Genomic DNA, 23,522 nt, shown 5'->3' on the forward strand with positions numbered 1-23,522 from the left:
TCACTTAAAAATACTGTACAAAGCACTGCAATTTAATGTAATTAGAAGAAGGAGGGGTGACATTACAAAACCACAACACAAAACCACCCTCACTGCGGGCCAACCTCCTTTGAGGAACCTTTTGGGTGGTTGCTTCATATCTGGAGAAAACTGACAGAACATTTCATCTTTTTTTTAATAAGTTTTCATTTCATGTCTATTATGTTCCTCAGGCAAATACATGTGCCTGGCACCATTCAGAAGTTGTGAAATGGCTCATTTGGTTGTAATTTCTGAATGAATATATTACGATCCAATTATCAGCAAGACAATTTTATAAAATGGTCAGGTCATACACAAATATGAAGGTGGAACATAAGAAAATGTTCATACTGACTAGCAGCTATTGAGTAGTTGATATGAGTTGTCTATTTGTCCCTTCAAAGCCAAAACTGTGGAGTTTGAGTGCCTGACATTTGTGTTTTGAGCAATGTTTCACAAACCTGATGAGCCACCATTTTATTTCCTTATCACTGGGCTCTTGGGGGATCAAATTAATATTGAAAACAATTTGCCATGGCTTAATTTTCTCAGCTGTTGGTTTTACTATATATAACTGCAGGAGATGTGTTTGCTCTACCTGATTAACTGACTAATCAGCTGAAATGAAAAAGCACCTGTGTTTTGTAGTTGTCCATGACCATGAAATGCACTTTCGTACTTCGCTTTGGATAAAAGCGTCTGCCAAATATATGTAATATGTAATGCATTGCACGTGGTACATCCTTAGGACTCAAATCAGGGAAATGGCTGTGCAAGAGGAACTCTGCAGCGATGGAGAGCTGGCTCGGGAGCCTCTGCGTGTCTGAAAGAAGAGCACAGCCTTGGCGTTTCGGCTAAAATAAAAGGCTGCAGTGTTAGCTGCGCGCACACACAAGGAGATCACACTGTCCCCCCTTTTTGCTGGAAATTCCTGAAAGTTCTATTATTTCCTGCCTGGAAGCTCCCGGAGGATTACCTGTATCAAAAATACAGTGTCTGGCCCGACTCGTTTTTCCCTGGGATGTAATTAAAGCATACAGACCATTTTTGTTTCTCCCTTTCTCTGTCTCCCTCTCATTTCATTTCTGCTTATTTTATTTTTCACTTCCCTCCTCCCCCCTTTTCCCCAGTCTGCTACCCCTCCTTTCAAAGTAAGGTTTTCATTAACACCCCCCCCCCTCACCACCACCACCACCACCACCCCACCCCACAGCCCCACCAAATATTTCAAGTGTCCATTTGCAATGTATATTTTCAGTGCCCCGAAACAGAAGGAATTACTAAAATATACCAGATCCACACACCAATGCCATTTAGGCTGTGGTTCATAAACAAACAACAGGTGAAGAAAATAGATATGAAGAGGACTGGCACTGGAATGTCATGTGAGAGAGACCACTCTTCTTCCTCGCAGAGAGGTGGAAATGCCCTTATACTATAATCTGCAGTCCATGATTAAAACCTGCTTCTTGGGATGTCTAGCCCTGAAAGCTTTTTTTTCTTTGTGTGCATGAAAAATACCAGTTTTGCAGTAAGTGTCCAGCTGATATTGGATCCTTTTGCTGCATAAATATCATGACATTGTACCCTAGCTTTTATTATTTTGCATTTTATGCTTACATTAATTACACATTTTAAATATTTATAAATTACATTCCACTGCTTGCCAGGTTTGTTTTCTCTGTTGTTGATGGGCTCCTGCAGTGAATTTTAATATGGTTAATGTGAGTTGGTATGCACGCTTAGCAACACAGAGCACGTTTAGCAACACAGAGCTCAGCGCAGAGCACGCTTAGCAACACAGAGCTCAGCACAGAGCATGCTTAGCAACACAGAGCACGCTTAGCAACACAGAGCACGCTTAGCAACACAGAGCTCAGCACAGAGCACGCTTAGCAACACAGAGCTCAGCGCAGAGCATGCTTAGCAACACAGAGCTCAGCGCAGAGCATGCTTAGCAACACAGAGCACACTTAGCAACACAGAGCACGCTTAGCAACACAGAGCTCAGCGCAGAGCACGCTTAGCAACACAGAGCTCAGCACAGAGCATGCTTAGCAACACAGAGCACACTTAGCAACACAGAGCACGCTTAGCAACACAGAGCTCAGCACAGAGCACGCTTAGCAACACAGAGCTCAGCGCAGAGCATGCTTAGCAACACAGAGCTCAGCGCAGAGCATGCTTAGCAACACAGAGCACGCTTAGCAACACAGAGCTCAGTGCAGAGCAGGCTTAGCAACACAGAGCACACTTAGCAACACAGAGCACACTTAGCAACACAGAGCACGCTTAGCAACACAGAGCTCAGCGCAGAGCATGCTTAGCAACACAGAGCACACTTAGCAACACAGAGCACACTTAGCAACACAGAGCACACTTAGCAACACAGAGCTCAGCACAGAGCATGCTTAGCAGCACAGAGCATGCTTAGCAGCACAGAGCATGCTTAGCAGCACAGAACACACTTAGCAACAGAGAACATGCGTAGCAATACAGTGCAATGCATAGCAGCACAAAGTACACGTAACAGCACAGAGCTCAGCACAGAGCACACTTAGCAACACACAGTGCAGTGCATTTCACCCACAGCTCTCAGCTCAAAGTGCACCTTTCATCCAGCCCCAGGAACAAAGCACACGCATCCATCCGCCCTTCCCTCTGCTCACGCCCAGCCGTTCTGCAGGAAAAACGCTGGAGGGAAAGATATCTTTACATTCCTGAGCCATGAGCTTGTATCCGACACTTACGTAAAGACAGCACTAACCACATTATAAATGTGTTACAGAGTGTTAGAGGGGCTCCTCTGTACAAATAATCTGACCATAAAAGCCCCTGGGACATGTAAATGTGGATCTTTTCACTATAGACGATCTCTACACCTCTGCCCAAGTGGTACGCTTACAATGGGTGCTGTCATACATGCAAGTCACTTAATGTGTACAGAGCCAAATTATTAGGATATGTAATATATACAGCACAGTTCGTAAGTATTTGGACAGTGACACCTTTTTGTTGTTGTTGCTTGGTACTCTAGCACATTGGATTTGAATTGAAACAATGAAAGATTATATATATATATATATATATAACACTTAATGTGCCTGTCAATTATAAATATTTGTTCAAAATGTACATGTATTCAAACACCTTTTACATTTTATTTGTGAAGCATATTTTTTAATCACAATAAGTAAAATCATGAAAAATTCTTGTCAACTACAAAGATGTACAAATAACAGGATTTAATAAGAGCAGACAAAGACAAAAACAGACAAAAATGCTGAACATTTAAAAGGACTGAAACCAAGATCATAAAAACGTAAGATTTTAAAATTGAAAAAATGCTCAGATGAACAGATGCATCTTGTGAATGACGATGTAGGCAAAGTTTGGGGTGGACTGAGTGGGAGGGGCTGGATACATAGAGACCACGCCCCAGGCCCCTGCACAGCAGCCACTGTACCCCATTCCTGCATGTTCTCCGCTACCCCTGCCCACACCCGCTAACGCAGCGCGTTCGCTAACAGACCCGGGAAGTTACCGCCAGCTCAACTGATTTATCGCAGGATGTACAGAAATTTGCTGCCAACATTTTGCAAATTTGCTTTACCATGATCAAGTGACCGTTTATGTGCACGTTACTAGAGATCGTTTTCTGTACCAAATGAATGCCAATAAAGTAAGGTGTGAGCGTGTGTGGTAAATGCTCAGAACATTTACTACATTTCCCATAGGGCAACCAACAACCCAGCCTCATAAAAAATGAATAGACACGAAAAAAAAAAATTATGAGGGATTTCGAGCAACTGCTTGGAAGAGCTTCAGCCTGTGCATAAGCCCATGTAGCCACATGTACAGAAGTTGTGCCTAATACAGACGATGAATGGGGGCTCTAGCTGTGGAAGGTTCATGGGAGAGAGAGATGTCCCCGCCTGTCACTCCCCTCAGATCCACACCACAAAAACCTGAGCATTTCAAACGTCAGACGCTATTTTTATTCCTTTCCACAATCCCAGGATTTAGACTACAGTTTTGAGAAGAGAGAGATGGAAAACTGGCGCCATCTTCCTGAAAATAAGTGATCCTGTACATTAGTCAGACTGACTGCCATAAAATGAATAATAAAACGGATTAAGCTACAGTATCCTGAAATTTGTTGGCCTAACAGGAATATGAAATACATCAAAGGAATGTGGAGTATCATAAGAGCAGGTATTTTGAATTAGATTTGTACTTACCTCAAAAAAATCCCCACTCTAGAAATTGTCCTGTCAGAGAGAGAAATAACCGTGAAATTTCATTTTCAAACTGTCAAATGAAGGGATTAGTTCAGTTAGCAAGTCTGAAAAATGATGGACTTGACAGCAGTTTTCAAGCAAAAGCCAGGATGTCACATCACTTTTATTTCTAAAGGCCTAGCTTTGAAGCTATTCTCGCCTTAAAACAAAGCTTCAGCATTCACACAAAGTAATGATTAATTCACCAACAATTAGCACAGAATTAGCAAGAGATTCATTACTGCAATAAAGAGCCAAGCAATTACAGCAAACATTATATTCTAATATAATGTTGGGAAACCAAAATTACAGCTGCTTATGTTCATACAGTGAGGAGAAATTAGATTGCAGATATGTCCTCCACATAGTGGTGCAATTATTATTGTTTATGTATTCATGTTTAAATTAGCATATGCTACTGGCTAATATTTCTGTTATCTCCTGAATTACCACATACCAAAGCTGATGTGTGCTTATTCTACCATTGTGTCACTACCTGAACAGAAAACAACAGAACATTTTCAGCAATGCACAGATTAAATTTGTGTCAAATGTATCACATTTTATTACACAATTTTTGTGAATATGTGGAGTGAAACTGAACTTGAATGTTCACGTCTGATTTCTGTTTAGCATTTAATTAGCCAAAACTGTTCATTTCTCAATTGCATTGAAGCACTTTGCACTCCTTTCTGCGTAAAGTGACAGGTTTTCATAAGCACTTAAAATGCATGTCGAAGTGTTGATGGATCTGTGAAAGTAGCATACAAGAATCACTGCGCACAACTAGCAGCTCTGTCAGTCCTTTAATGTTTTACTTTCACAGTTCTGCAAAACTATTCCAATAACAGGACGAGGGAGAAGTCAAACAGAAGAGTGCGATGCAGAAGGTAGGCATTTTAAACCTGATCAAGATGGCCGCCTGAATACGGCTGAGAGGGCAGGAGCGTATAGCCAGCTTCAGGCCATGTGACCACTGGAGCAGAGGGAAAGCCGCCTCCCCTACAGATGCACAGCCATGGCTCTCAACCCACAGGCCACGCCCAGCACACTGTGCTGACCAATAAAACCCATCTATTTTCCAGTCAATGTGGAAAAAATAAACAAAAAACTTTTTTTTTTAACTGGCAGGAAAACACTTGGGATTTACTGGTCCTCAAATTGGGCTGCTCGGCTAACTCAAGGGCAGATTCTTCAGTCACACCCTGTGATCTCTCTAGTCTTTAAAGTTTAACTGCTCACCATACACAGCAACACAAATACAGACCAGCTGTTTTTTTTAATTACAGGCACCTGCCCAATTTCAGATCGCAATTTGGGTTACAACAGATCCCGGAAAACAACGGCTTTATGAAGTGTTTCATGGGCTGAGTACTTCAGCCAGAGACATGGGAGAGGAACGCAAGCCTGGAGACAGAAGATCTGGGAAGAAACCACAAACCGATTGTTTTCATGCCTGCCAAACCTGCAATAAAGCATTTATAACAAAAGAATGCAATTTAATTGATCATAGGAGCAAACGTATTGACGTAAGCTGTGAGAACTGACCTTGCCCTTAGTCTTAAGAGCTCGGAGATATTTATCACATGGAAGCCGTTGAGAGGTTCTGAGAGCTTGATGATGCGCGGGTCAAAGGTCAAAGGACAAAGGCAGTCAGAGTTCAGTCACAGATTCCGCAGCTGACAAAGATTCAGTTTACTTTCATTTGGCCATGGGATATCGCTCTGCTTTTTTAAATTTCTTATTATTATTTATTGGGACAAAGAAATATACACAGCAACCCACTTGGTACAAGTTACATTTTCTTGAAATTTTGGGAAATAAATAGCTCATCTTTAACACAGAAACACAAAGTACCAAAAAAATAAGACATTACAGGTACCAGGTGTAGATCAATTTGCCATATTTAAATATAACAAAAATGTATAACATTAAACAAAAACAAATGCCAAAAAATGCTAATACGCCTCAAAGATACGGCCTGATTTGATTTTTTAAAAAATTATTAAGAATTATTATAGCAAAGAGGATGTATAAAAAGAATTTGTCTTTCCCTTAAGGCACAGCTCTTTCAATGGCCCTGCATGAAACTGCTGAAGTCATGTGATTCAATATAATCAAAGTCCGAAACTATATACACACACATACAGTACTGCATAGACTTTCCCCAGCAATCTGTTTACATCTTTCCCTTCTTTCTTCATTGGGTTTCAAGTCAAGTAATAATAATGCCAGTGTGACCATACATGTGAGATTCCTTAGATTAGCGTACAAGGTTAAGATTAATCTGTGCGTTATGTCTGTCTTCGAGGCCACACAATGAGAAGCCATAACAGACGCATCAGAGGGCTAGCAGCGCTGACGTTTCCCTGTACGCTCTATTTCCTCTCTATGAAGGAAGCCACACTATTAAAACAAAAGAGAATCCTTGACTTCTCATAGAACTTTTTTTTTCCCATCCAATCCCGGCCTGTCGTTCACCTCAAAGACAACAGGGGGCGCTGTGTTCAGAGGCCGGTGGTGTCTCCGTACTGTTTGTTCCATTGCGCATACATGCCGAGAGTCTGTGGGCTCACGCTACGCTTGATCTTCTTCAGAGACTCCACAAAGTCTGAGAGCTTTATGTTCCGTACCTACCGAGGACAAGAAAACATCAGCCATTAACAGCCACCAAAAGAGCCATAAGTATGCATACACGGGTGGTTCAGATACAGCGCTCTTGATGTGTTACCCCTCTATTAAAAAGAATATACACATTGTGGAAAATGAGAGGTGACAGCTTTTCTCTGTCCATCAAACCAGATCAAAGTATTTTATTCTCTTTACCACGGAACCTACAGAACCAAGATAAAATGGACATCCCACCAGATTGGGTGAAGTGGCATACGCTTACCTCATTGGCTGCCATGTTCTTTACTTGTTCTGGTCGGAGCTCTGGGGGGAAATTAAAAAGGCATTATCATGGGGAGACAACTTTCTTTTGTTTTCAAAATGAAGGAAAAATCCAGCACGGTGGAGTTTTCGGGTCTAATAGACACGTTTCTTATGTGTGAATTATGGGCATTTGTTTTGTGTTGCTTTGTCAATCAGGTCCAGTGTAACAACCTTTCAAAATTGAAAGTTGTAAAACTGTGCTTCGCTGCAGTGCTATAGCGCCACCATGTGGTCAACAAAGTTTGCCATTTTTCCCTGAACCCCTACAAGTTTTGCCATTTCACTCATTATGTCCACAAGCGGCCATGAAACTACAATGATGCCATATTAGGATGTGTAGTTTATGTAAAGAAACAACAGACAAAAAGGTTTATTTCTATCCAAAATCTAAAATGAAAAATTGATGAAAAACTTCATGCAAATACATTCGCTCTTTTTCCTCTTTCAAGGGTCACTGGTTTGAGCAAAAGTTTGCACTGAAACTGCTTTGCACTTAAATGAAGCTTTTACAATTAGCTGCTTAACTGATTTTTTTAAAAAGATACACACGCAGCCCTCGAAGCCAAAGTCTGAAAGTCACAGGACCAAAACACGGAAGAAATAAAATAAAATACAGCAAATGTCAGAAAACTCCAGCCTCGCTCTTCTCTCCCGAGCACCTCACCTCTGATTGGCCCCAGAGCGGCGTCTTTAGCCAATGAAGTCAGGTCGCTTCCCGAATACCCCTCTGTCAGTCTGAAAAAAATAATATCACAGAATCACCCAAAGTCAGAGGCATTCTGTTTGAGACTGGACTAGGCTTCAACCCTTCAGGGAAACTAGTGTGATAACAGCAGCGAGGCTTACTGTGGAGATCAACAAGTTCAGTAATGCCTACACATCCAGTCACAAAGCTTGCCTTAAATTAGTCTTACTTTTGTTCTTAAAACTGTTCCTATGAAAAAACCATATGAGATTCATGACACCAGCAGACCATTGTTTCTGTGCATATCCCAGGTGTACGAGATGATGAATGCTGGCTGTTTGCAAATTTTATGCGCAATACTGTTCATGTGATTAGCACAAGGAAACAGTCATGAACACATACGGATTCCTACACGCGGTTTACAATCAAATATGATCGTACGCATGTTTCGTGAATGAGGCCCAATGAGTCTTCAGAAACTCACTTGGCCAGGTGGGCCAGATCCTTCTGGCTCAGAGGGTTCCCGTGCTTCCCCAGGAGGTTCTTCAGCAGACTGAAGCGGGTCTGAAAACAAACGCAGACGCGCCTTTCGTTTACCTCTGAGGGCGCGTTCGCCTTCGACAACGCTTTACCGCTACGCTACACGGCACATTGATACGGTGACTCCTGAGCGCTTCCAGGAATATCTCTGAGCGGAAGACAAATTTTGCGGTATGACTACATCACTGCTGTGGTATGGCGTCAGAGCGCACACGCACAGGGGAAAGCAGGCCAGAATGTGACGCACGCACCTCTTCCGACGGCAGAGTCACGTACACCCTTTTTGCGAATCGCCTGCAGAGGGGACAAGTCATCGCACACGTGATTCGGACAGAACTGACCAACCCCAGCCCGAGTCCTCATAATTTATAATCAAGCAGAGCCGAACATCGCCCTCAGGTGGAATAAGAGTTAACAGCTCCCCGGTCAGGAGAGCAAGTGTTGCCTGCTGGCAGTGGGACGGGTGAGCACACAGGTGATACGCTACCTGAGCACGGCCTCGTCCAGCTCCTGCGGCCTGTTGGTGGCGCCCATCACCAGCACCCTGTCGTCTCCTCCTGACTGCACCTGCCAATGAGGGACCGCCGTTACCCAGAGCGTACATTACAGCAGTAAACTTAAGCTTGTCACAGGCAAACACAAGCACACACGCACACCGACACCGCTAACCGTCACCCACACACGGCAATCTTACTCCATCAAACTCCACCAGGAATTCTGTTTTCAGCCTCCTCGTGGAGTCATGCTCCCCCTCCCTCCTCTCACAGAGAAGACTGTCGACTTCGTCTGATGGGTTCAGGGTTCAGGGGTCAGGGGTCGGGAGTGCAAGGGGGAGGAGAAGAAGAATCGCCTCATCAGAGTGCTGCATGCATTTAGACAGCCGCAACACCAGAGGGCGACAGAGAGAAAAGGCCAAAAGTCTTACCTATGAAGATTACAGAGGGCTGCAGCTCTCTGGCCACAGAGAACAAGGCCCGCACCAGCTTCTCCCCCTCACCCACCTGGGGGGCAGAGGAAACTCAGGGGGAGCAACACCAACAGCAACAGGAGAAATGGCGTAGCCAGCTACCATGTGACTACAATTACTTACTGAACCAAACCAATTGTGGCTGCTAAGAAAGAGCAGCAACACCCAAAGAATCTCTCTCCCATCTCTAGGGAAGGTCATTAGCTTAAGATGTTACTTACATACTTAGAGGTCAAGGTGGCAGCGCTGATGTTAAAAAATGTAGCATTGGATTCCATGGCCACAGCTTTGGCCTGTTCGAGAAAGAAAAAAGATCAACATTAAAAAGATGCTTGTGTAAGCACTACAGCTACACGTGTCCACGAGTCCAAATCAGCCTTCCTTAGGCTCTTTTTCTTTAAGCTGCACTTCAAGCTTGGTCTCATTTGCAGGAAAAGCATGCCGGCGTTACAGGCCTCATCTGCAGGTGTGACATGAGAGGGTTTCGGCTCTGAGGCACTTTGAGGAAATAAGACTCCTGTTCCTCAGCTCAGCGTGGCTACGGGCTCTTTTAAGGAGTAACATTAGCGAGGTGGTGGCGGCAGGGCCAGGTCGTGAGCGAGCGCTGGGTGTCCATCATCATCATCGTCCTGACGGGTGAAACTCTACCAGCGTGACTCAGCTCCTGACGGGTGGAACTCTACCAGCGCGACTCAGCTCCTGACGTGTGGAACTCTACCAGCGTGACTCAGCTCCTGACGTATGGAACTCTATTAGAGTGACTCAGCTCCTGACGTGTGGAACTCTACCAGCGTGACTCAGCTCCTGACGTGTGGGACTCTACCAGTGTGACTCAGCTCCTGACGTGTGGAACTCTATTCGTGTGACTCAGCTCCTGACGGGTGGAACTCTACCAGTGTGACTCAGCTCCTGACATGTGGAACTCTACCAGCGTGACTCAGCTCCTGACATGTGGAACTCTACCAGTGTGACTCAGCTCCTGACATGTGGAACTCTACCAGTGTGACTCAGCTCCTGACATGTGGAACTCTACCAGCGCGACTCAGCTCCTGATGTGTGGAACTCTACCAGTGTGACTCAGCTCCTGACGTGTGGAACTCTACCAGCGTGACTCAGCTCCTGACGTATGGAACTCTATTAGAGTGACTCAGCTCCTGACGTGTGGAACTCTACCAGCGTGACTCAGCTCCTGACGTGTGGGACTCTACCAGTGTGACTCAGCTCCTGACGTATGGAACTCTATCTGCGTGACTCATCTCCTGACGTGTGGAACTCTACCAGTGTGACTCAGCTCCTGACATGTGGAACTCTACCAGTGTGACTCAGCTCCTGACGTGTGGAACTCTATTAGCGTGACTCAGCTCCCGCCGCGGTGAGTTCCCGGCGCCCGGCTGTGACTCACCAGCATGGTCTTCCCGTTCCCGGGGGGGCCGAAGAGGAGCAGGCCGCGTGCTGGAGCCCTGAGGCCGGTGAACAGCTGCGGAGAAATGCCACGTTTACCCCGGTACTTACACAGCGTTTACCACTCCCCCACCCCCCCAGCCCCAGCACAGCTCTGCAGCGACTGACACACTGTACAAACAGTAGGCCCTGTTGACTGTGACTACCCCAGTACTTTTCCTGGCTGGTCTGCAGTTCATGTAATTTCATCAAGCTAAAAGCCCAGGGAGTCAGGTCCCCATAAAAGCTACTCTACATGAATCTGTCCTCAATTCATGCATTTTCGCCTCTCTGTGATCATTAAATGAGTTGTGTTAAATTGCTGAATTGCTAATCTACTCTGATACTAGCCCGTTACCTTTTCTACATGTTCCCAATACATTAACATGGGTTTAATTAGAGGTTGATTAATAATGCACTGTAGTTATCTTACGCTTACATCTCCCTTTAATGATTCAGTTTTGCTGCTTCTCATGTCCTCATGTTGTATAAATTGTCCCAGCTAAGCGCTTTAATAACAGAATCAGAAATGCATCTATTTTTCTCTTTCGTTTGCTTCTGTCTGGATCGCGTCTGACCTCAGGTCTGAGGGCGGGCAGGATGACGATCTCCTGCAGGGCCTGTTTGGCCAGGTCCTGTCCCGCAACGTCCTCGAAGCGCACCATGGCCCCGCTGAAAGAGAGAGAGAGACCGACAGGCCGTCACGCTCACTGTGGCCAGCGGGGGGTGCTGTTTCGCACCGCAAAGCCCGGCTGCCACCTCCCTCCCCCACTCACCTGTCCACGATCTCGTTCAGGATGAGGCTGGCCAGCTTGCTGTCCACGTTCTTGAAGTTCTTCATGTCCCGGACCCTGGCGCCGGCGGTGGCAGCGGGTCTGCCGTTCCGTCCGTTGCCGGCTTTAGCGGAAACCTGTCGAGAGAACAAATCGGCGTTCGACAGAAAGCGTTTTTAAGAGACACTTTCTCCTCTCTAGATGCTGCTCTGAATCAGACCTGGGTCAAACAGGCATTTGTTTTGGATTCAAATACTTTTCTGTGCTCTGTTGATCTTGCCTGGTGTAGCTGACCCTGCCAATATGCCCAGAAGGCGGAATTTGCACTTTTTGAGACTATTTCAGTGGTTCCAATACACCAGACAAGATAAGTAAAGCATAGAGAAGTATCTGAATCCAAAACAAATACGTATTTGACCCAGGTCTGCACTGAATTTTCTGCTGAGTATTTGTGTCCAGCACTGCTGCAGAGTTTAACAGGTGGTGGACTGTATTTGTGAATGAGTTCCCTTTGCTGAATTTGGCCGTTCGCGTTCGGTTCTGTGCGGATGCTACCTTTCCACCACCGGGGTCCTGGGAGGCCGGCCTGGCAGGGTTGGAGCCCGGTGAGCCCCTGTGTGCGGGGCGGGGGTGTCCAGGCAGGCCGCTCGGGAAGGTCTTGGGCACGGTCTTAGGCCGAGGAGGAGCGTGGCTCGAAGGAGGCTGAGGATCCTTCTTTTTGGGAACCGTTGTTCTGTTGTCTGCCAAGAGCAGGAGAAAAGCAACTGATCTCTGCGCTTCCAGATTTCTGATGGACTGCGACTGTGTTTCAGAAGAGGAGTAGGCCAGGTTTAATCACGCTCGCTGTCTTCCACAACACAACAGAGGACGTCTGTTTTTCTCTCTTTCTATCCTTCAGACCTCATCTGCACAGAAAGGTTTCTGCACGCAGAGCACAACATCGATCTCCAAATTGATCCAGTTTGTTGTTCTAGCGCCTGGAGACAGCGTGACCGACCAGAACGATCTGCATCACGGACTGAACAGACAGAGCAAACAGATCAATCCCTGAAACCCGAATCACGAGTCTCACATGAACACCGCACGTCATTCAATACACTGTCAGTGTTTCTTACGGCAAACATATAGGCCTACAATGAATTATACTTCAATTATACTTATCCTCTAATTAATTTATCGTCTAACACAAACATTAAACTAACCTTAGACTAAAAATGAGTGAAAACACCTCTACTGTTGGAATGTCAAGAATAATATATTCTTTTTTATTATCTCTCTGCTTCTGTCTGCTGATAGACTTGCATTGAGTATTGATAATCACTGCAGCACCATTTCTCACAAGGGCCTCTCCTACAACTCATCTCCACCTTCAAACTGTGATACCTCTGTGTCAGACGCATGACAGTGAGCAATATCTTTCTCAATCACACACACACACACACACACACACACACGCACACACACACTGTTCAGAGCCATTGGGCAGCACTGTACTGTACCACAGGCACATTATTAACCCTTTAAGACGTAAGATCACAAATACGTGTTTAGAATGATAACTGAACATTCAATTCTGTATTCAATTCTGCGCTAAATAGAAATAGAACTAAATAGAAACTATTAACATGTATAAATTCCCTGTACAGTCATTTCAAATGCCATCAAAACAGTCTTGGGAATGTTATTTTTAACACTATCAACATCAATCTCAATTCCTCACATTGAATTTATATGGTTGTCACTACACTGAAGAGTATAAATTAGGCTCTTTGAGAGAAGGTTTGAATCTTAAGCCATCTGCCCAGTGGTGAGTACATGCTGTCTGAAGTACAGCAGACATATACATAGCTGTAGCAGTTGTCAAAGATTTGTGCTGATACACCTTGATGGAGAGCAGGCTGATGTTAACGTTAAGGCTGATCAATTTCACTTCCTGTGTTTTGGGAATTTCAGCAAATGCGAACATTTCACTTAAAAGTTTTTTGTGATGAATATATTTTCAGTATGTGGCTCATCGGGTGCTTTTCCAACATGACCTGTGCGTTAATCCAGGTTTGCCATAACGCTATACAGCCGTAATGCTCAGAAACATAATCAATGCAAGGAACTTATTGGTCTAGCAAATATAGCCTAAAGAAATTAATTGTTTGTGGACAGTCGGTGGCTAAGTAGTTACTTTCCTGTTTAACTAAAAAAGAACAAAAGATGGGATGACAAGAGGCATTACATATGACATGCTCTTTCTCTCTTCCTATTTCATTCTTAACCTCTCTATTTCTCCCTCTTGCCATCTCACTCTCAGCTTCTCTCTTTCTTCTTCCCTCTATTTCTCACTCTCTCTTTCTAGCCTTTTCACCATTTTTTTCTTTCTCACTCTATTTCCTTCCTTGCTTTCTTCCTTTCAGTTTCTCTTTTTCTCTTTCTTGCATACTTTTACCTGTATCTTGCTCTCAGGACCTCCCTTTCTTACAATCTTTCTTTCTGTTTCTCTTTCTTACACTCACTTCATCTCTCTAAATCACAGGAGCGCGGGGCCAGAAAGCGGGGCCAGGGCGTTTTGGGCCCCTCTGATCCCCGGGTCCCAGGTACCCACCTGGAGGCAGGACAGCGCTGGGGGGCAGGTTTTCCACACTGCCGTCTCCCAGACCCGAACCCGATAGCTTAGCTGCGGAGTTAACCAGACAACGGAACAAAGCTGAAGAAATGAAGAAGGCACAAACACTGAGAGTGTAAGAGTGACACTGAGAGTGCAAGAGTGAGGTGAAACGCAGGCAGAACGGGCAGCAGATCTGTCAGAGAGACAGATGCACGAACAGTGCTTGGGTCATGTGACTGAGGCGGGGAGCGCAGTTTTCATCAGATACACAAGAGCAGGAGATGCAGTGTGTTAGCAGGACTAGTAGGAACAGCAGCAACAGCAGTGCATGCACACACGCATACATACGCGCACACACACACGTACGCGTACGCACACACACACGTGCGGTGATCTAAAGCACAATAATGTCAAACTAGAATGTAAGTCTAAACCTGCAGTACACCTGGAAATGATCTCCTGGAGTAGCTTCTGCCACTATCAAGTGCATTTTCATCAGATTTCTGTACTTGAGTTTGGCATCAGGCAGCTCTTCTCTAGTGACTGAGCTAAACCCATTTTTCCCCCTTCAGATCTCATACTGGGTCTCACAAAACTGAGAAGAAACCACTGATCACACTGATTTCACTCTAAATGCCATATGTTCACAGTTTAAAACCCTGCCGTCCGTGACAGGTGGTTCCCCGACAGAAAAACATTCATAACTGACAAGAGAAATTCACAGGTACTGCGAGCGCCGCAAATGTAACTGAGAAAAACGTCTGACAGGAATAATCAAACCCAGCAGGATGCTAGTGAAGGAGGCACATTAACTTCAGCACAGCATTCACCCAGCGTACGCTAGCACGCTAGCCCGGCTCACCCAACAGCTGCAGCCGATCTGTGGCCATCTTCAGGTTGGTGGCCATCTTGGCCTGGAGCCGTTTGGCCCTTTCTTGCTGCTCTCCTGTGAAAACACACCAGCATTAACAGCCTGCTACAGGCTTACAAACGAGCTCCAACTAGAGAAGAAGCGGGATGGGTAAAGACCTAGCGAAGAAGACTTCAAAACAAGGGAGCACCGGGGGTCAGTTGGCCAACATGGAGAAATCATAACCGTCTGAATATGAATCATGAAGGAAATTAGCGAAAGCACTGGAACAGTGTATAGGCATTACAGTGCGCGGTTCACCTTGTCCTGTGATTGGAATGGCAATGCCCTTCTCCAGCTCTGCAATGCCCTTCTGGTACCACTGGACTGCCTGCTCCTTGTGGCCTGGATGCAAAAGATCAGCAAATCAGTGACACAAATCCATTCATGAATGAATCAATGAATCGGTAAATCAGTGACTGAATGAATGAATGCCTCGCTCACTAACATTCTTAGAATGTTACCTTAGAACTGGCATCCACAACAATATTAAACAGTAATAAACAGCAATAAACAAGAATAAATTAAAAAATGCTAATTATAAAAGCAGCAACAGATTATTCATTACATAATTTGCCTCATGTTATCCATAACAATCTAATAAGGTATTTACCAATTAAATTCCCATGGGCAGAAAATAAGATTTCCTCGTCATTAAACAGGAAAACAGTAGCTTATTTTCACTCAAACACCCTCACCCAACCTACTTGCAGTTTTGGAGCTAGAAAACTATCTGGTGCTTTCACTTCAAGAAACAGTGCATGTGTTATCCTTAACTTAAATATCATGATGAAGGTTTAGCATGGCAGCTTCGCTCACACAAATCAGAAACGCAGACACACGCTGGCCCAACCCTAATTATAGGCTAACCGGCTGGCATGGCGGCCCATCGGAAACCAGATACCTAGAAAAGAAACTTTATCTGCTGAGTCATTTAAGGGATTCCAACCAGGCATGCGTTGTGCAAAATCATCAAATCTCCTTCAAGTTCAGCTCCCGAGCTCTGACGCTCTGGCTATTATAGCCAGTCCATTCAGTCTCTCCTGCCCTATGCTGCTTGTCAGGTAGTTCCTGATTAATTTTAATTTGGAAAAACGAGCACTCCGCTGTTGTGACTGTGACAGGCAATGTCACAAGCAGTGCAGTAGACTGTGCCTGAGCTGGACTGTGTCTGACCGGAGTGTGCCTGAGCTGGACTGTGCCTGACTGGACTGTGCCTGAGCCAGTCTGTGTCTGAGCTGGACTGTGCCTGAGCCAGTCTGTGTCTGAGCTGGTCTGTGTCTGAGCCGGACTGTGCCTGAGCCGGTCTGTGTCTGAGCTGGACTGTGCCTGAGCCGGACTGTGCCTGAGCCAGTCTGTGTCTGAGCCAGTCTGTGTCTGAGCCAGACTGTGCCTGAGCCGGTCTGCGTCTGAGCTGGTCTGTGCCTGAGCCGGTCTGTGCCTGAGCCGGACTGTGCCTGAGCCGGACTGTGCCTGAGCCGGACTGTGCCTGAGCCAGTCTGTGTCTGAGCTGGACTGTGCCTGAGCCGGTCTGTGTCTGAGCTGGACTGTGCCTGAGCCATTCTGTGTCTGAGCTGGACTGTGCCTGAGCCAGTCTGTGTCTGAGCTGGACTGTGCCTGAGCCAGTCTGTGCCTGAGCTGGACTGTGCCTGACCGGACTGTGCCTGAGCCGGACTGTGCCTGAGCCGGGCTGTGCCTGACCGGACTGTGCCTGAGCCGGTCTGTGCCTGAGCCGGTCTGTGCCTGAGCCGGTCTGTGTCTGAGCTGGACTGTGCCTAAGCCAGTCTGTGTCTGAGCCGGACTGTGCCTGAGCCGGTCTGTGTCTGAGCTGGACTGTGTCTGAGCCAGACTGTGCCTGACTGGACTGTGCCTAAGCCGGTCTGTGTCTGAGCTGGACTGTGCCTGAGCCGGACTGTGCCTGAGCCAGTCTGTGTCTGAGCCAGTCTGTGTCTGAGCCAGACTGTGCCTGAGCCGGTCTGCGTCTGAGCTGGTCTGTGCCTGAGCCGGTCTGTGCCTGAGCCGGACTGTGCCTGAGCCGGACTGTGCCTGAGCCGGACTGTGCCTGAGCCAGTCTGTGTCTGAGCTGGACTGTGCCTGAGCCGGTCTGTGTCTGAGCTGGACTGTGCCTGAGCCATTCTGTGTCTGAGCTGGACTGTGCCTGAGCCAGTCTGTGTCTGAGCTGGACTGTGCCTGAGCCAGTCTGTGCCTGAGCTGGACTGTGCCTGACCGGACTGTGCCTGAGCCGGACTGTGCCTGAGCCGGGCTGTGCCTGACCGGACTGTGCCTGAGCCGGTCTGTGCCTGAGCCGGTCTGTGCCTGAGCCGGTCTGTGTCTGAGCTGGACTGTGCCTAAGCCAGTCTGTGTCTGAGCCGGACTGTGCCTGAGCCGGTCTGTGTCTGAGCTGGACTGTGTCTGAGCCAGACTGTGCCTGACTGGACTGTGCCTAAGCCGGTCTGTGTCTGAGCCAGTCTGTGTCTGAGCTGGACAGTGCCTGAGTGGGGTCCGGAAGTGGGGTTCACACATGTCCGCCGCTGATGCAGAATTCTGGCTGACAAATTCTTATTGGTGAATCTTCTACTGCACCACAGAGCAAATGCAGCTCCTTTTGTCTCTAAATGAACCAACCTCTTGAAATATTACTGTAATCTTGCACCCTCCTAAATTATTTTTCTTCTTAAAATGTACACTTTCTCTCTGGCAGCAAGGTTGCTGTTCAGCCTTGTCCATTTTACAGCTGTCCTGAATTACTCTTCTTTCATTCTTTCATCGGACCTGTGATTATAGGCTTAACATGTTCAAAAAGCAGTTTGAATCACGCTGAGTGCGAAAGATGGAGGGAGAGAGCACAGGAGCACAGCTGTGAGAGCTAAACCCAGGTGCTTTCATCTCTAAGGGTCCCCATGAGACAGAGGAGGAGCCCGTCCAGTGCTACTAATATTTAATCAAACTCCAGCTACCGCACTGTCTGTACAGGGAAAATTCAAGTCACTGCGGGAGATTATTATTGAAAAATTCTAACAATGCCAACGAGATCAAGAAATATAGGCTAATAAAGACAATAGATTATTATTGACTATTTTAAGCAGTTTACTTCCCCAAGGAGCACGTGGGGTATATTGCAAAACTCTCCCTGATATGACGGGCCTCGTTATGATTAACCGTTTCGTACAGTTAACTGTACGGAAGCAAAATTAGCTTCCGAGATTTTACTGCTCATAGTAAAATGAAACCAAGGGATGAAATACACAAGCACTTGGCGTCCTTATTGATATCATTCAGCAATTTGGAATTTCACGGTGAGAAGTGACTTGATATCAGTTGAAGATAGAATGCCCTTTCAGGCCTGTGTTTAGCTATGTTAAATAGCGGTCATTTATACAGCGGAGCTATGTACCATATATTTTACATGGCATGCATGCACGTCGTACAACAAAACAGCTGTTCTGCGCCTTTTGAAGGTGGGAAATACATAGCGTCAACGTTCTTAGATTACCTTTGTCATCTTCGTCAATCCTAAGGGCCACTGATATGTACTCGAATGCCTGTTTGTGATGGTTCCTGATGCGCTCGCCGTTGTCGTCGTAATCTTTATCGGCCGAGTCCGCGGCTCTTTTGACTTTGGCCGCCATGACTCGGAAAAGCTGCTCACGCACCCAAGCTAACAGAATTCTCAAATATAAGGTGAAACCTCGGCACAACACGAACACGGCAAGTAACAGTGGATTCAGGAAGCAGTAGTACAAATTCCAGTTGTGTTGTGACACCTGATCGGGAACGTCACACGTAATGGGACCAGCTGAAGCTTTCGTTTTTCTGTTTCTTCCGTTTGCAGAACTCATTCACTTGCTTTACCTTCGAATCCATAACATGGCTAGCAAGCCAGCTTGTTGATCTGTGATACAGTACGTATTTCACTACGCCTAAATTACCTAAATTACCAATTTAATCAGCTAGGTAGCTAACCGGTAGACGAACACATTGACAGCTACAAGGGGCGGTATCTTTGCGTGGATCACAAAATAAAAATGGAGGGTGACAGTTTGACCACGCATGCGTAGTATTGGGGCTTCTCGCCCAGATGTTGAACGTTTTCCTAGCCAGTTGTTCTTTAAGCAAAGGCCCACCGTAATAGCGTTTCATTAATCTCTTTTAAATACGTACGTGACATGTGGATAGCAATCTAACAAAATAAACAAATACATCATTTGTAATATCAATTGTCTGTAAATGCATGTTTGTTCGTTTACATTGCCGTCTCACTCTACAAGGAACTTTCCTATACAAACATTAAGAAGCACAGGACACTTTAAACAACGTACCACATTAGGGTGGAATCAAGGTGGAATAGATTACTTTCCACATTGGAGATTAATAATCTTAATTATGCTTTCTATGAACAGGAGGATCGCGATGGTGAATCATATTTTTAAAAACGGGCAATTTTACATTTCTTTTGAATCAGGAAATCTCACTGTGGTGAGAATACGGAAATGTTTTGCAAGAGAAACCTGTGAGGAATGCAACGGTATTACAGGGGGTATGGGGGTTCTGGTGGTGTTGGAGGTAGTGACTGCGGACCTGTTTGCCTCTGCTCTCCCATTGAGATATAGAATCTGTTTTAGAGGAATGCATGCATTTATTAAACAAACTGGATTATGGTGCATGATACAATCCTCATCCAGTTAGGATCAAAGGGGTTCATAAACCTAATTAATAGGACAGAATGTAATAGTATGGAGAACATATGTATTATTATGTTATTTCTGTTGGCACCCAGTCAGAAGGGGAGCAAAGAGATGCATTTACTTGCTATGTCTTGTAAGCAATCCTGCAGAGCAGGCCGTCCAAAATGGACCCACAGCAAATAATAAATAAATAAATAAATAAATAAATAAATAAATAACAGTCAAGAATATATTGCTTCCATATTCCATAAATTACACAGTTAGACAATTAAACTTAGATTTTTTTTAAAGCCTGATTTACACATCAGTTGTAATATTTAGATCACTGTATAATATTTATTTAATATTTATACTGTGCTAAATAAGTAGGTCTGATTTAGATCAATGATGCAGTGAGATCATGATTTAGACTTCCAAGGTCAATTGCAATGAGCTTCAGTGGAGTTTCAACAGCAGATTTAAACCTTTAGACCACATCACTGCATTATTACTGGAACATCTACCCAAATCTGTGAAATAAGGATTAGTTGTTCCAGTTGTAATACAGCTATGTGATCTGGGGGTTTAAACTTGAGGTTTAAACTCCAGGTAAGCACACTGCAATTTACACCCAAATACCAGTGTGTTCCATTCCTACGGAACTGAAGACTTGCACAATCAGTAGTGATCTAGCCTTTTGTGCTTCTATAGTACCCATACCTTAATAGAGTTTGCAACTTGCATTTAAATAACTACAGATGATGTAAATACATCCCAAAAAGTACAATGGATTTTTTTCTCTTTTTTTTTTTTTTTAAATTAAATGAGATGCACATTCTTACACTTATTCTTACAACTATTTCACAAGAAATCCATACACAATATACCAGATCGCCAGGGGGAACTAGAACCAAAAACATATTTTAATAAATACAAAAATAAATCATAAAAAGATTTCATATGTAATACATCCATTTAGGCTACAGTCTTTATAGCCTTCTTATTAGTGCACGATTGGGATGGCAGGTATACCTCGGTGGGGCATGCTCCATACTTGTACAGAACCGAGAGTTCTGCACTTCGCAGTGTTTCCTGAAAACGTAAGTTCGAAAGACCACGTTCTCTTCAGATGATAAGATGAAAAAGCAGAGGGCCAAGTTACATTAAATATTTTACGAAACATTTGCGATCATTGCATTGGAATGCACCTTATTTAATTTGTCTGAACTAAGATAGCCAATGTTGTTTGTTGTAACTTGTCCTCATTTTAATATCAATAATTTTAACGGCAGGCTTTGATTTTTCGATTTGTAATTAATGACGTATAGACAGTGCTTTGTATGTGCGAGTAACTTGGCATTTTTGCACGTTCACAACGTGTTTTTGTTTAGCTTTTACATACTGTTCAGATATTTTAAGGAAGATGCTTTCATTCTTTGAACAATATGAAATTTGAAGCTATGAAATCCATACTTCCGGTTCGAGCGACTAACCAATTAGATAGCTCTAACAGTTTACAATGTTGCAATTGGTTGGTTGGGTTTTCGTACAGCGCTAAAAGTCCATATCAAAGAGCCATGGCGGACGGTATGTAAAAACATGTATAACTTGGGGATCTGACTTATGTTTTCACGTGTAAAAACGACTTTGAGCTTAGACACATTTTATTAAATATCGTAATATAGAACATCGAAAGCATTTTATTTACTTGTTTTGTGTCGTACTGGTTGTAATGACGTGTATTGTCTATTGTCTGTGGGTGTCTCTTGGCTTTGCTTTTGAATGAATGAAACACCAAATACTGGCTAGTTCGTTAAGTGGCTCATGCAATTTGTCCAGCTAACACATAACTTGTTAGTTGTATACATTTAGCTGCCCTACTAACAATTATAGGAATGAGCATTAAACATTTCAGAATGCATCCTCTTTGTTGCATCAATCACTCGTCTCCGTTTAGCTAACGCTAGCCCCAACTGGGTACATATTTAAATCAACGTTACAGTAACGATAGTCTACTTTTACTCCCATTTACGGCACTGATAACACATTTATAGACAACGAGACAGATGGACTAACTAGCAACATGGACAGATTACATAAAATACTCATTATTCTGTAGAAAAAGAAGCCCGCCAACCTGCGACATTAATTTTCCTATAGAACAATAATAATCACCACAAGCTAGTAATACTATGATAGGGCGTCTATAGACCTACTTTATGTTTACTAACATCATTTGTAACCAGGTTATTTATGTATCTGTTGCCATGCATTTTCTTTATTATTGGTAGCTAATTGACGTTTATTTTACTTTGATGAACGATCTATCCCTTTTAACTGTAGATCACACCGATGCAGAGCAAGGCGTGGAGGGGCACACACCAGTAAGTTTAAAATGTTAGCCAGCAAGCAAGTGCTACCGCCTTCTCCTTGGCTTGCAGTTTGTAGCTGTTACAACGATAATCATATTTAGTTTTTCATCAAAGGTTGAACATCAACATCAGCACGCAGACTATGGTCTCGGTGAAAATGTCCAGGTAATTACCCCTGCCTCGGCAGTGACAGTAATAAAAAAGTGAAATTGTTAAGGTTGTGTTCACATTGGTTCCTTCCCCTGTCGCTTCAGAGAACTGTGGAAAACGAAAAAACCAACGCAGACAAGGCTTCCAAACAAAAGGTGGACCTACAGTCGCTTCCCACACGTGCATATTTAGACCAGACGGTGGTGCCAATCCTTCTACAGTCTCTCTCGGTTCTTGCCAAGGAAAGGTATTTACAACTGGTCTTGACTCCTACTTGACTACAATAATCTAGTTCTTCCACGTTGTTCTGTTGCAGTTGATATGGTTGGATAACATTTTAATTAAATGTGTACACTATTTTCTTGTAGACCGCAAAATCCTATCGAGTTTTTAGCTGCGCATCTTCTCAAGAACAAGTCACAATATGAAGATCGAAATTAGCATCAGAGGAGCCGGGGCACACACAACTAAGCTGTATTATGACATTTTCTTTTTAATTGCATTTCTGTGTTGCACTGATATTTGTTGTGTTTTCTTAAAGTTGTTTCTGTTGAAGATTTTTTTCCAGCTTTTTGTTTTGTCAGCTTAATATAGGATCATCAAGATGCGTACATTTAAGGGAACTGTATTGCTGAGAAAATGTCAATTTAATTTACAACGATTTTCAAATGCAGCTGGTATAATGCGTCCTCGTGTATTTCCATTGCATCACACGATTTAACTTAATTTACTCATACATTGACTAACAGCGCGGATTCTGGATGTGTATGTGGGTATATGGGTTTCCACCCAAGACACGTAGCCCAGGGACTACAGATGAAAATAAGCCTCGCTGGCTAACTCTGGAATGTTTACAGAAATGCTGTTGGTGTGCATTGTCCCTGTCAAATAAACTAAGGAATTAAAATCAACTTTAAAAATATACACGGTTTACATACGGTACAGCCCATAAGTATGTGGACAGTGACACACTTTTTGTTGTTTTGTCTCTGTACTCCAGCACATCGGATTTGAAATAAAACAAATGAATTTGAGGGAAAAGTTCAGACCGTCATCTCTAATTTGAGGGTGTTTACCTTTATTTATACGTATTCTCCCGATAGTGAGCAAAAGTTTTTTTAAGTATTTTGTTTTTGTTTTGAAAGTTTTTTAAACCGTTAAATCCCATATCAACATAATTTTGATGGAAC

The 23,522-nt window shown here is 44.2% G+C and overlaps 2 protein-coding genes across 3 annotated transcripts; one reads left to right on the top strand and one right to left on the bottom strand.

Moving 5' to 3' along the window:
- Positions 1-5,088: 5,088 nt before the first annotated feature.
- Positions 5,089-19,174, bottom strand: LOC118218279 (spastin-like). 2 transcript variants are annotated; one of them, XM_035400846.1, is made up of 17 exons: positions 18,640-19,174; positions 15,408-15,491; positions 15,099-15,182; positions 14,234-14,305; positions 12,196-12,380; positions 11,644-11,777; positions 11,446-11,539; positions 10,830-10,904; positions 9,649-9,720; positions 9,386-9,461; positions 9,155-9,246; positions 8,948-9,027; positions 8,712-8,754; positions 8,405-8,484; positions 7,900-7,970; positions 7,195-7,235; positions 5,089-6,934 (listed from the first exon to the last, which is right to left on the bottom strand). In XM_035400846.1, the coding sequence occupies exons 1-17, from the start codon at positions 18,983-18,985 to the stop codon at positions 6,809-6,811; spliced, it is 1,755 nt and encodes a 584-aa protein (XP_035256737.1). In that variant the 5' UTR covers positions 18,986-19,174; the 3' UTR covers positions 5,089-6,808. The 2 variants fall into 2 exon arrangements, with proteins under 2 accessions (XP_035256737.1, XP_035256738.1); XM_035400847.1 differs by lacking the exon at positions 14,234-14,305.
- A 2,123-nt stretch (positions 19,175-21,297) lies between these two features.
- On the top strand, positions 21,298-23,366 carry LOC118218391 (protein dpy-30 homolog). The gene is made up of 5 exons (XM_035401013.1): positions 21,298-21,397; positions 22,154-22,194; positions 22,297-22,347; positions 22,437-22,579; positions 22,701-23,366. Exons 1-5 carry the CDS (start codon positions 21,388-21,390, stop codon positions 22,771-22,773), a joined length of 318 nt encoding a protein of 105 aa, XP_035256904.1. The 5' UTR covers positions 21,298-21,387; the 3' UTR covers positions 22,774-23,366.
- Positions 23,367-23,522: the final 156 nt, after the last annotated feature.

Source organism: Anguilla anguilla, chromosome 18, assembly GCF_013347855.1.
Source record: "Anguilla anguilla isolate fAngAng1 chromosome 18, fAngAng1.pri, whole genome shotgun sequence".
Taxonomy (NCBI): domain Eukaryota; kingdom Metazoa; phylum Chordata; class Actinopteri; order Anguilliformes; family Anguillidae; genus Anguilla; species Anguilla anguilla.

Excerpts from the sequence above, each read along its gene's own strand:
- LOC118218279 (XM_035400846.1), bottom strand. The coding sequence starts at position 18,985 with ATGAGTTCTGCAAACGGAAGAAACAGAAAAACGAAAGCTTCAGCTGGT. Across the intron at positions 14,306-15,098 it reads AGATCGGCTGCAGCTGTTGG|CTAAGCTATCGGGTTCGGGT; the intron begins GTGAGCCGGGCT and ends TTAACTCCGCAG. Across the intron at positions 9,028-9,154 it reads TCCTGGTGGAGTTTGATGGA|GTGCAGTCAGGAGGAGACGA; the intron begins GTAAGATTGCCG and ends CCTCATTGGCAG.
- LOC118218391 (XM_035401013.1), top strand. Across the intron at positions 22,195-22,296 it reads GCGTGGAGGGGCACACACCA|GTTGAACATCAACATCAGCA; the intron begins GTAAGTTTAAAA and ends TTTTCATCAAAG. Across the intron at positions 22,348-22,436 it reads GTCTCGGTGAAAATGTCCAG|AGAACTGTGGAAAACGAAAA; the intron begins GTAATTACCCCT and ends CTGTCGCTTCAG.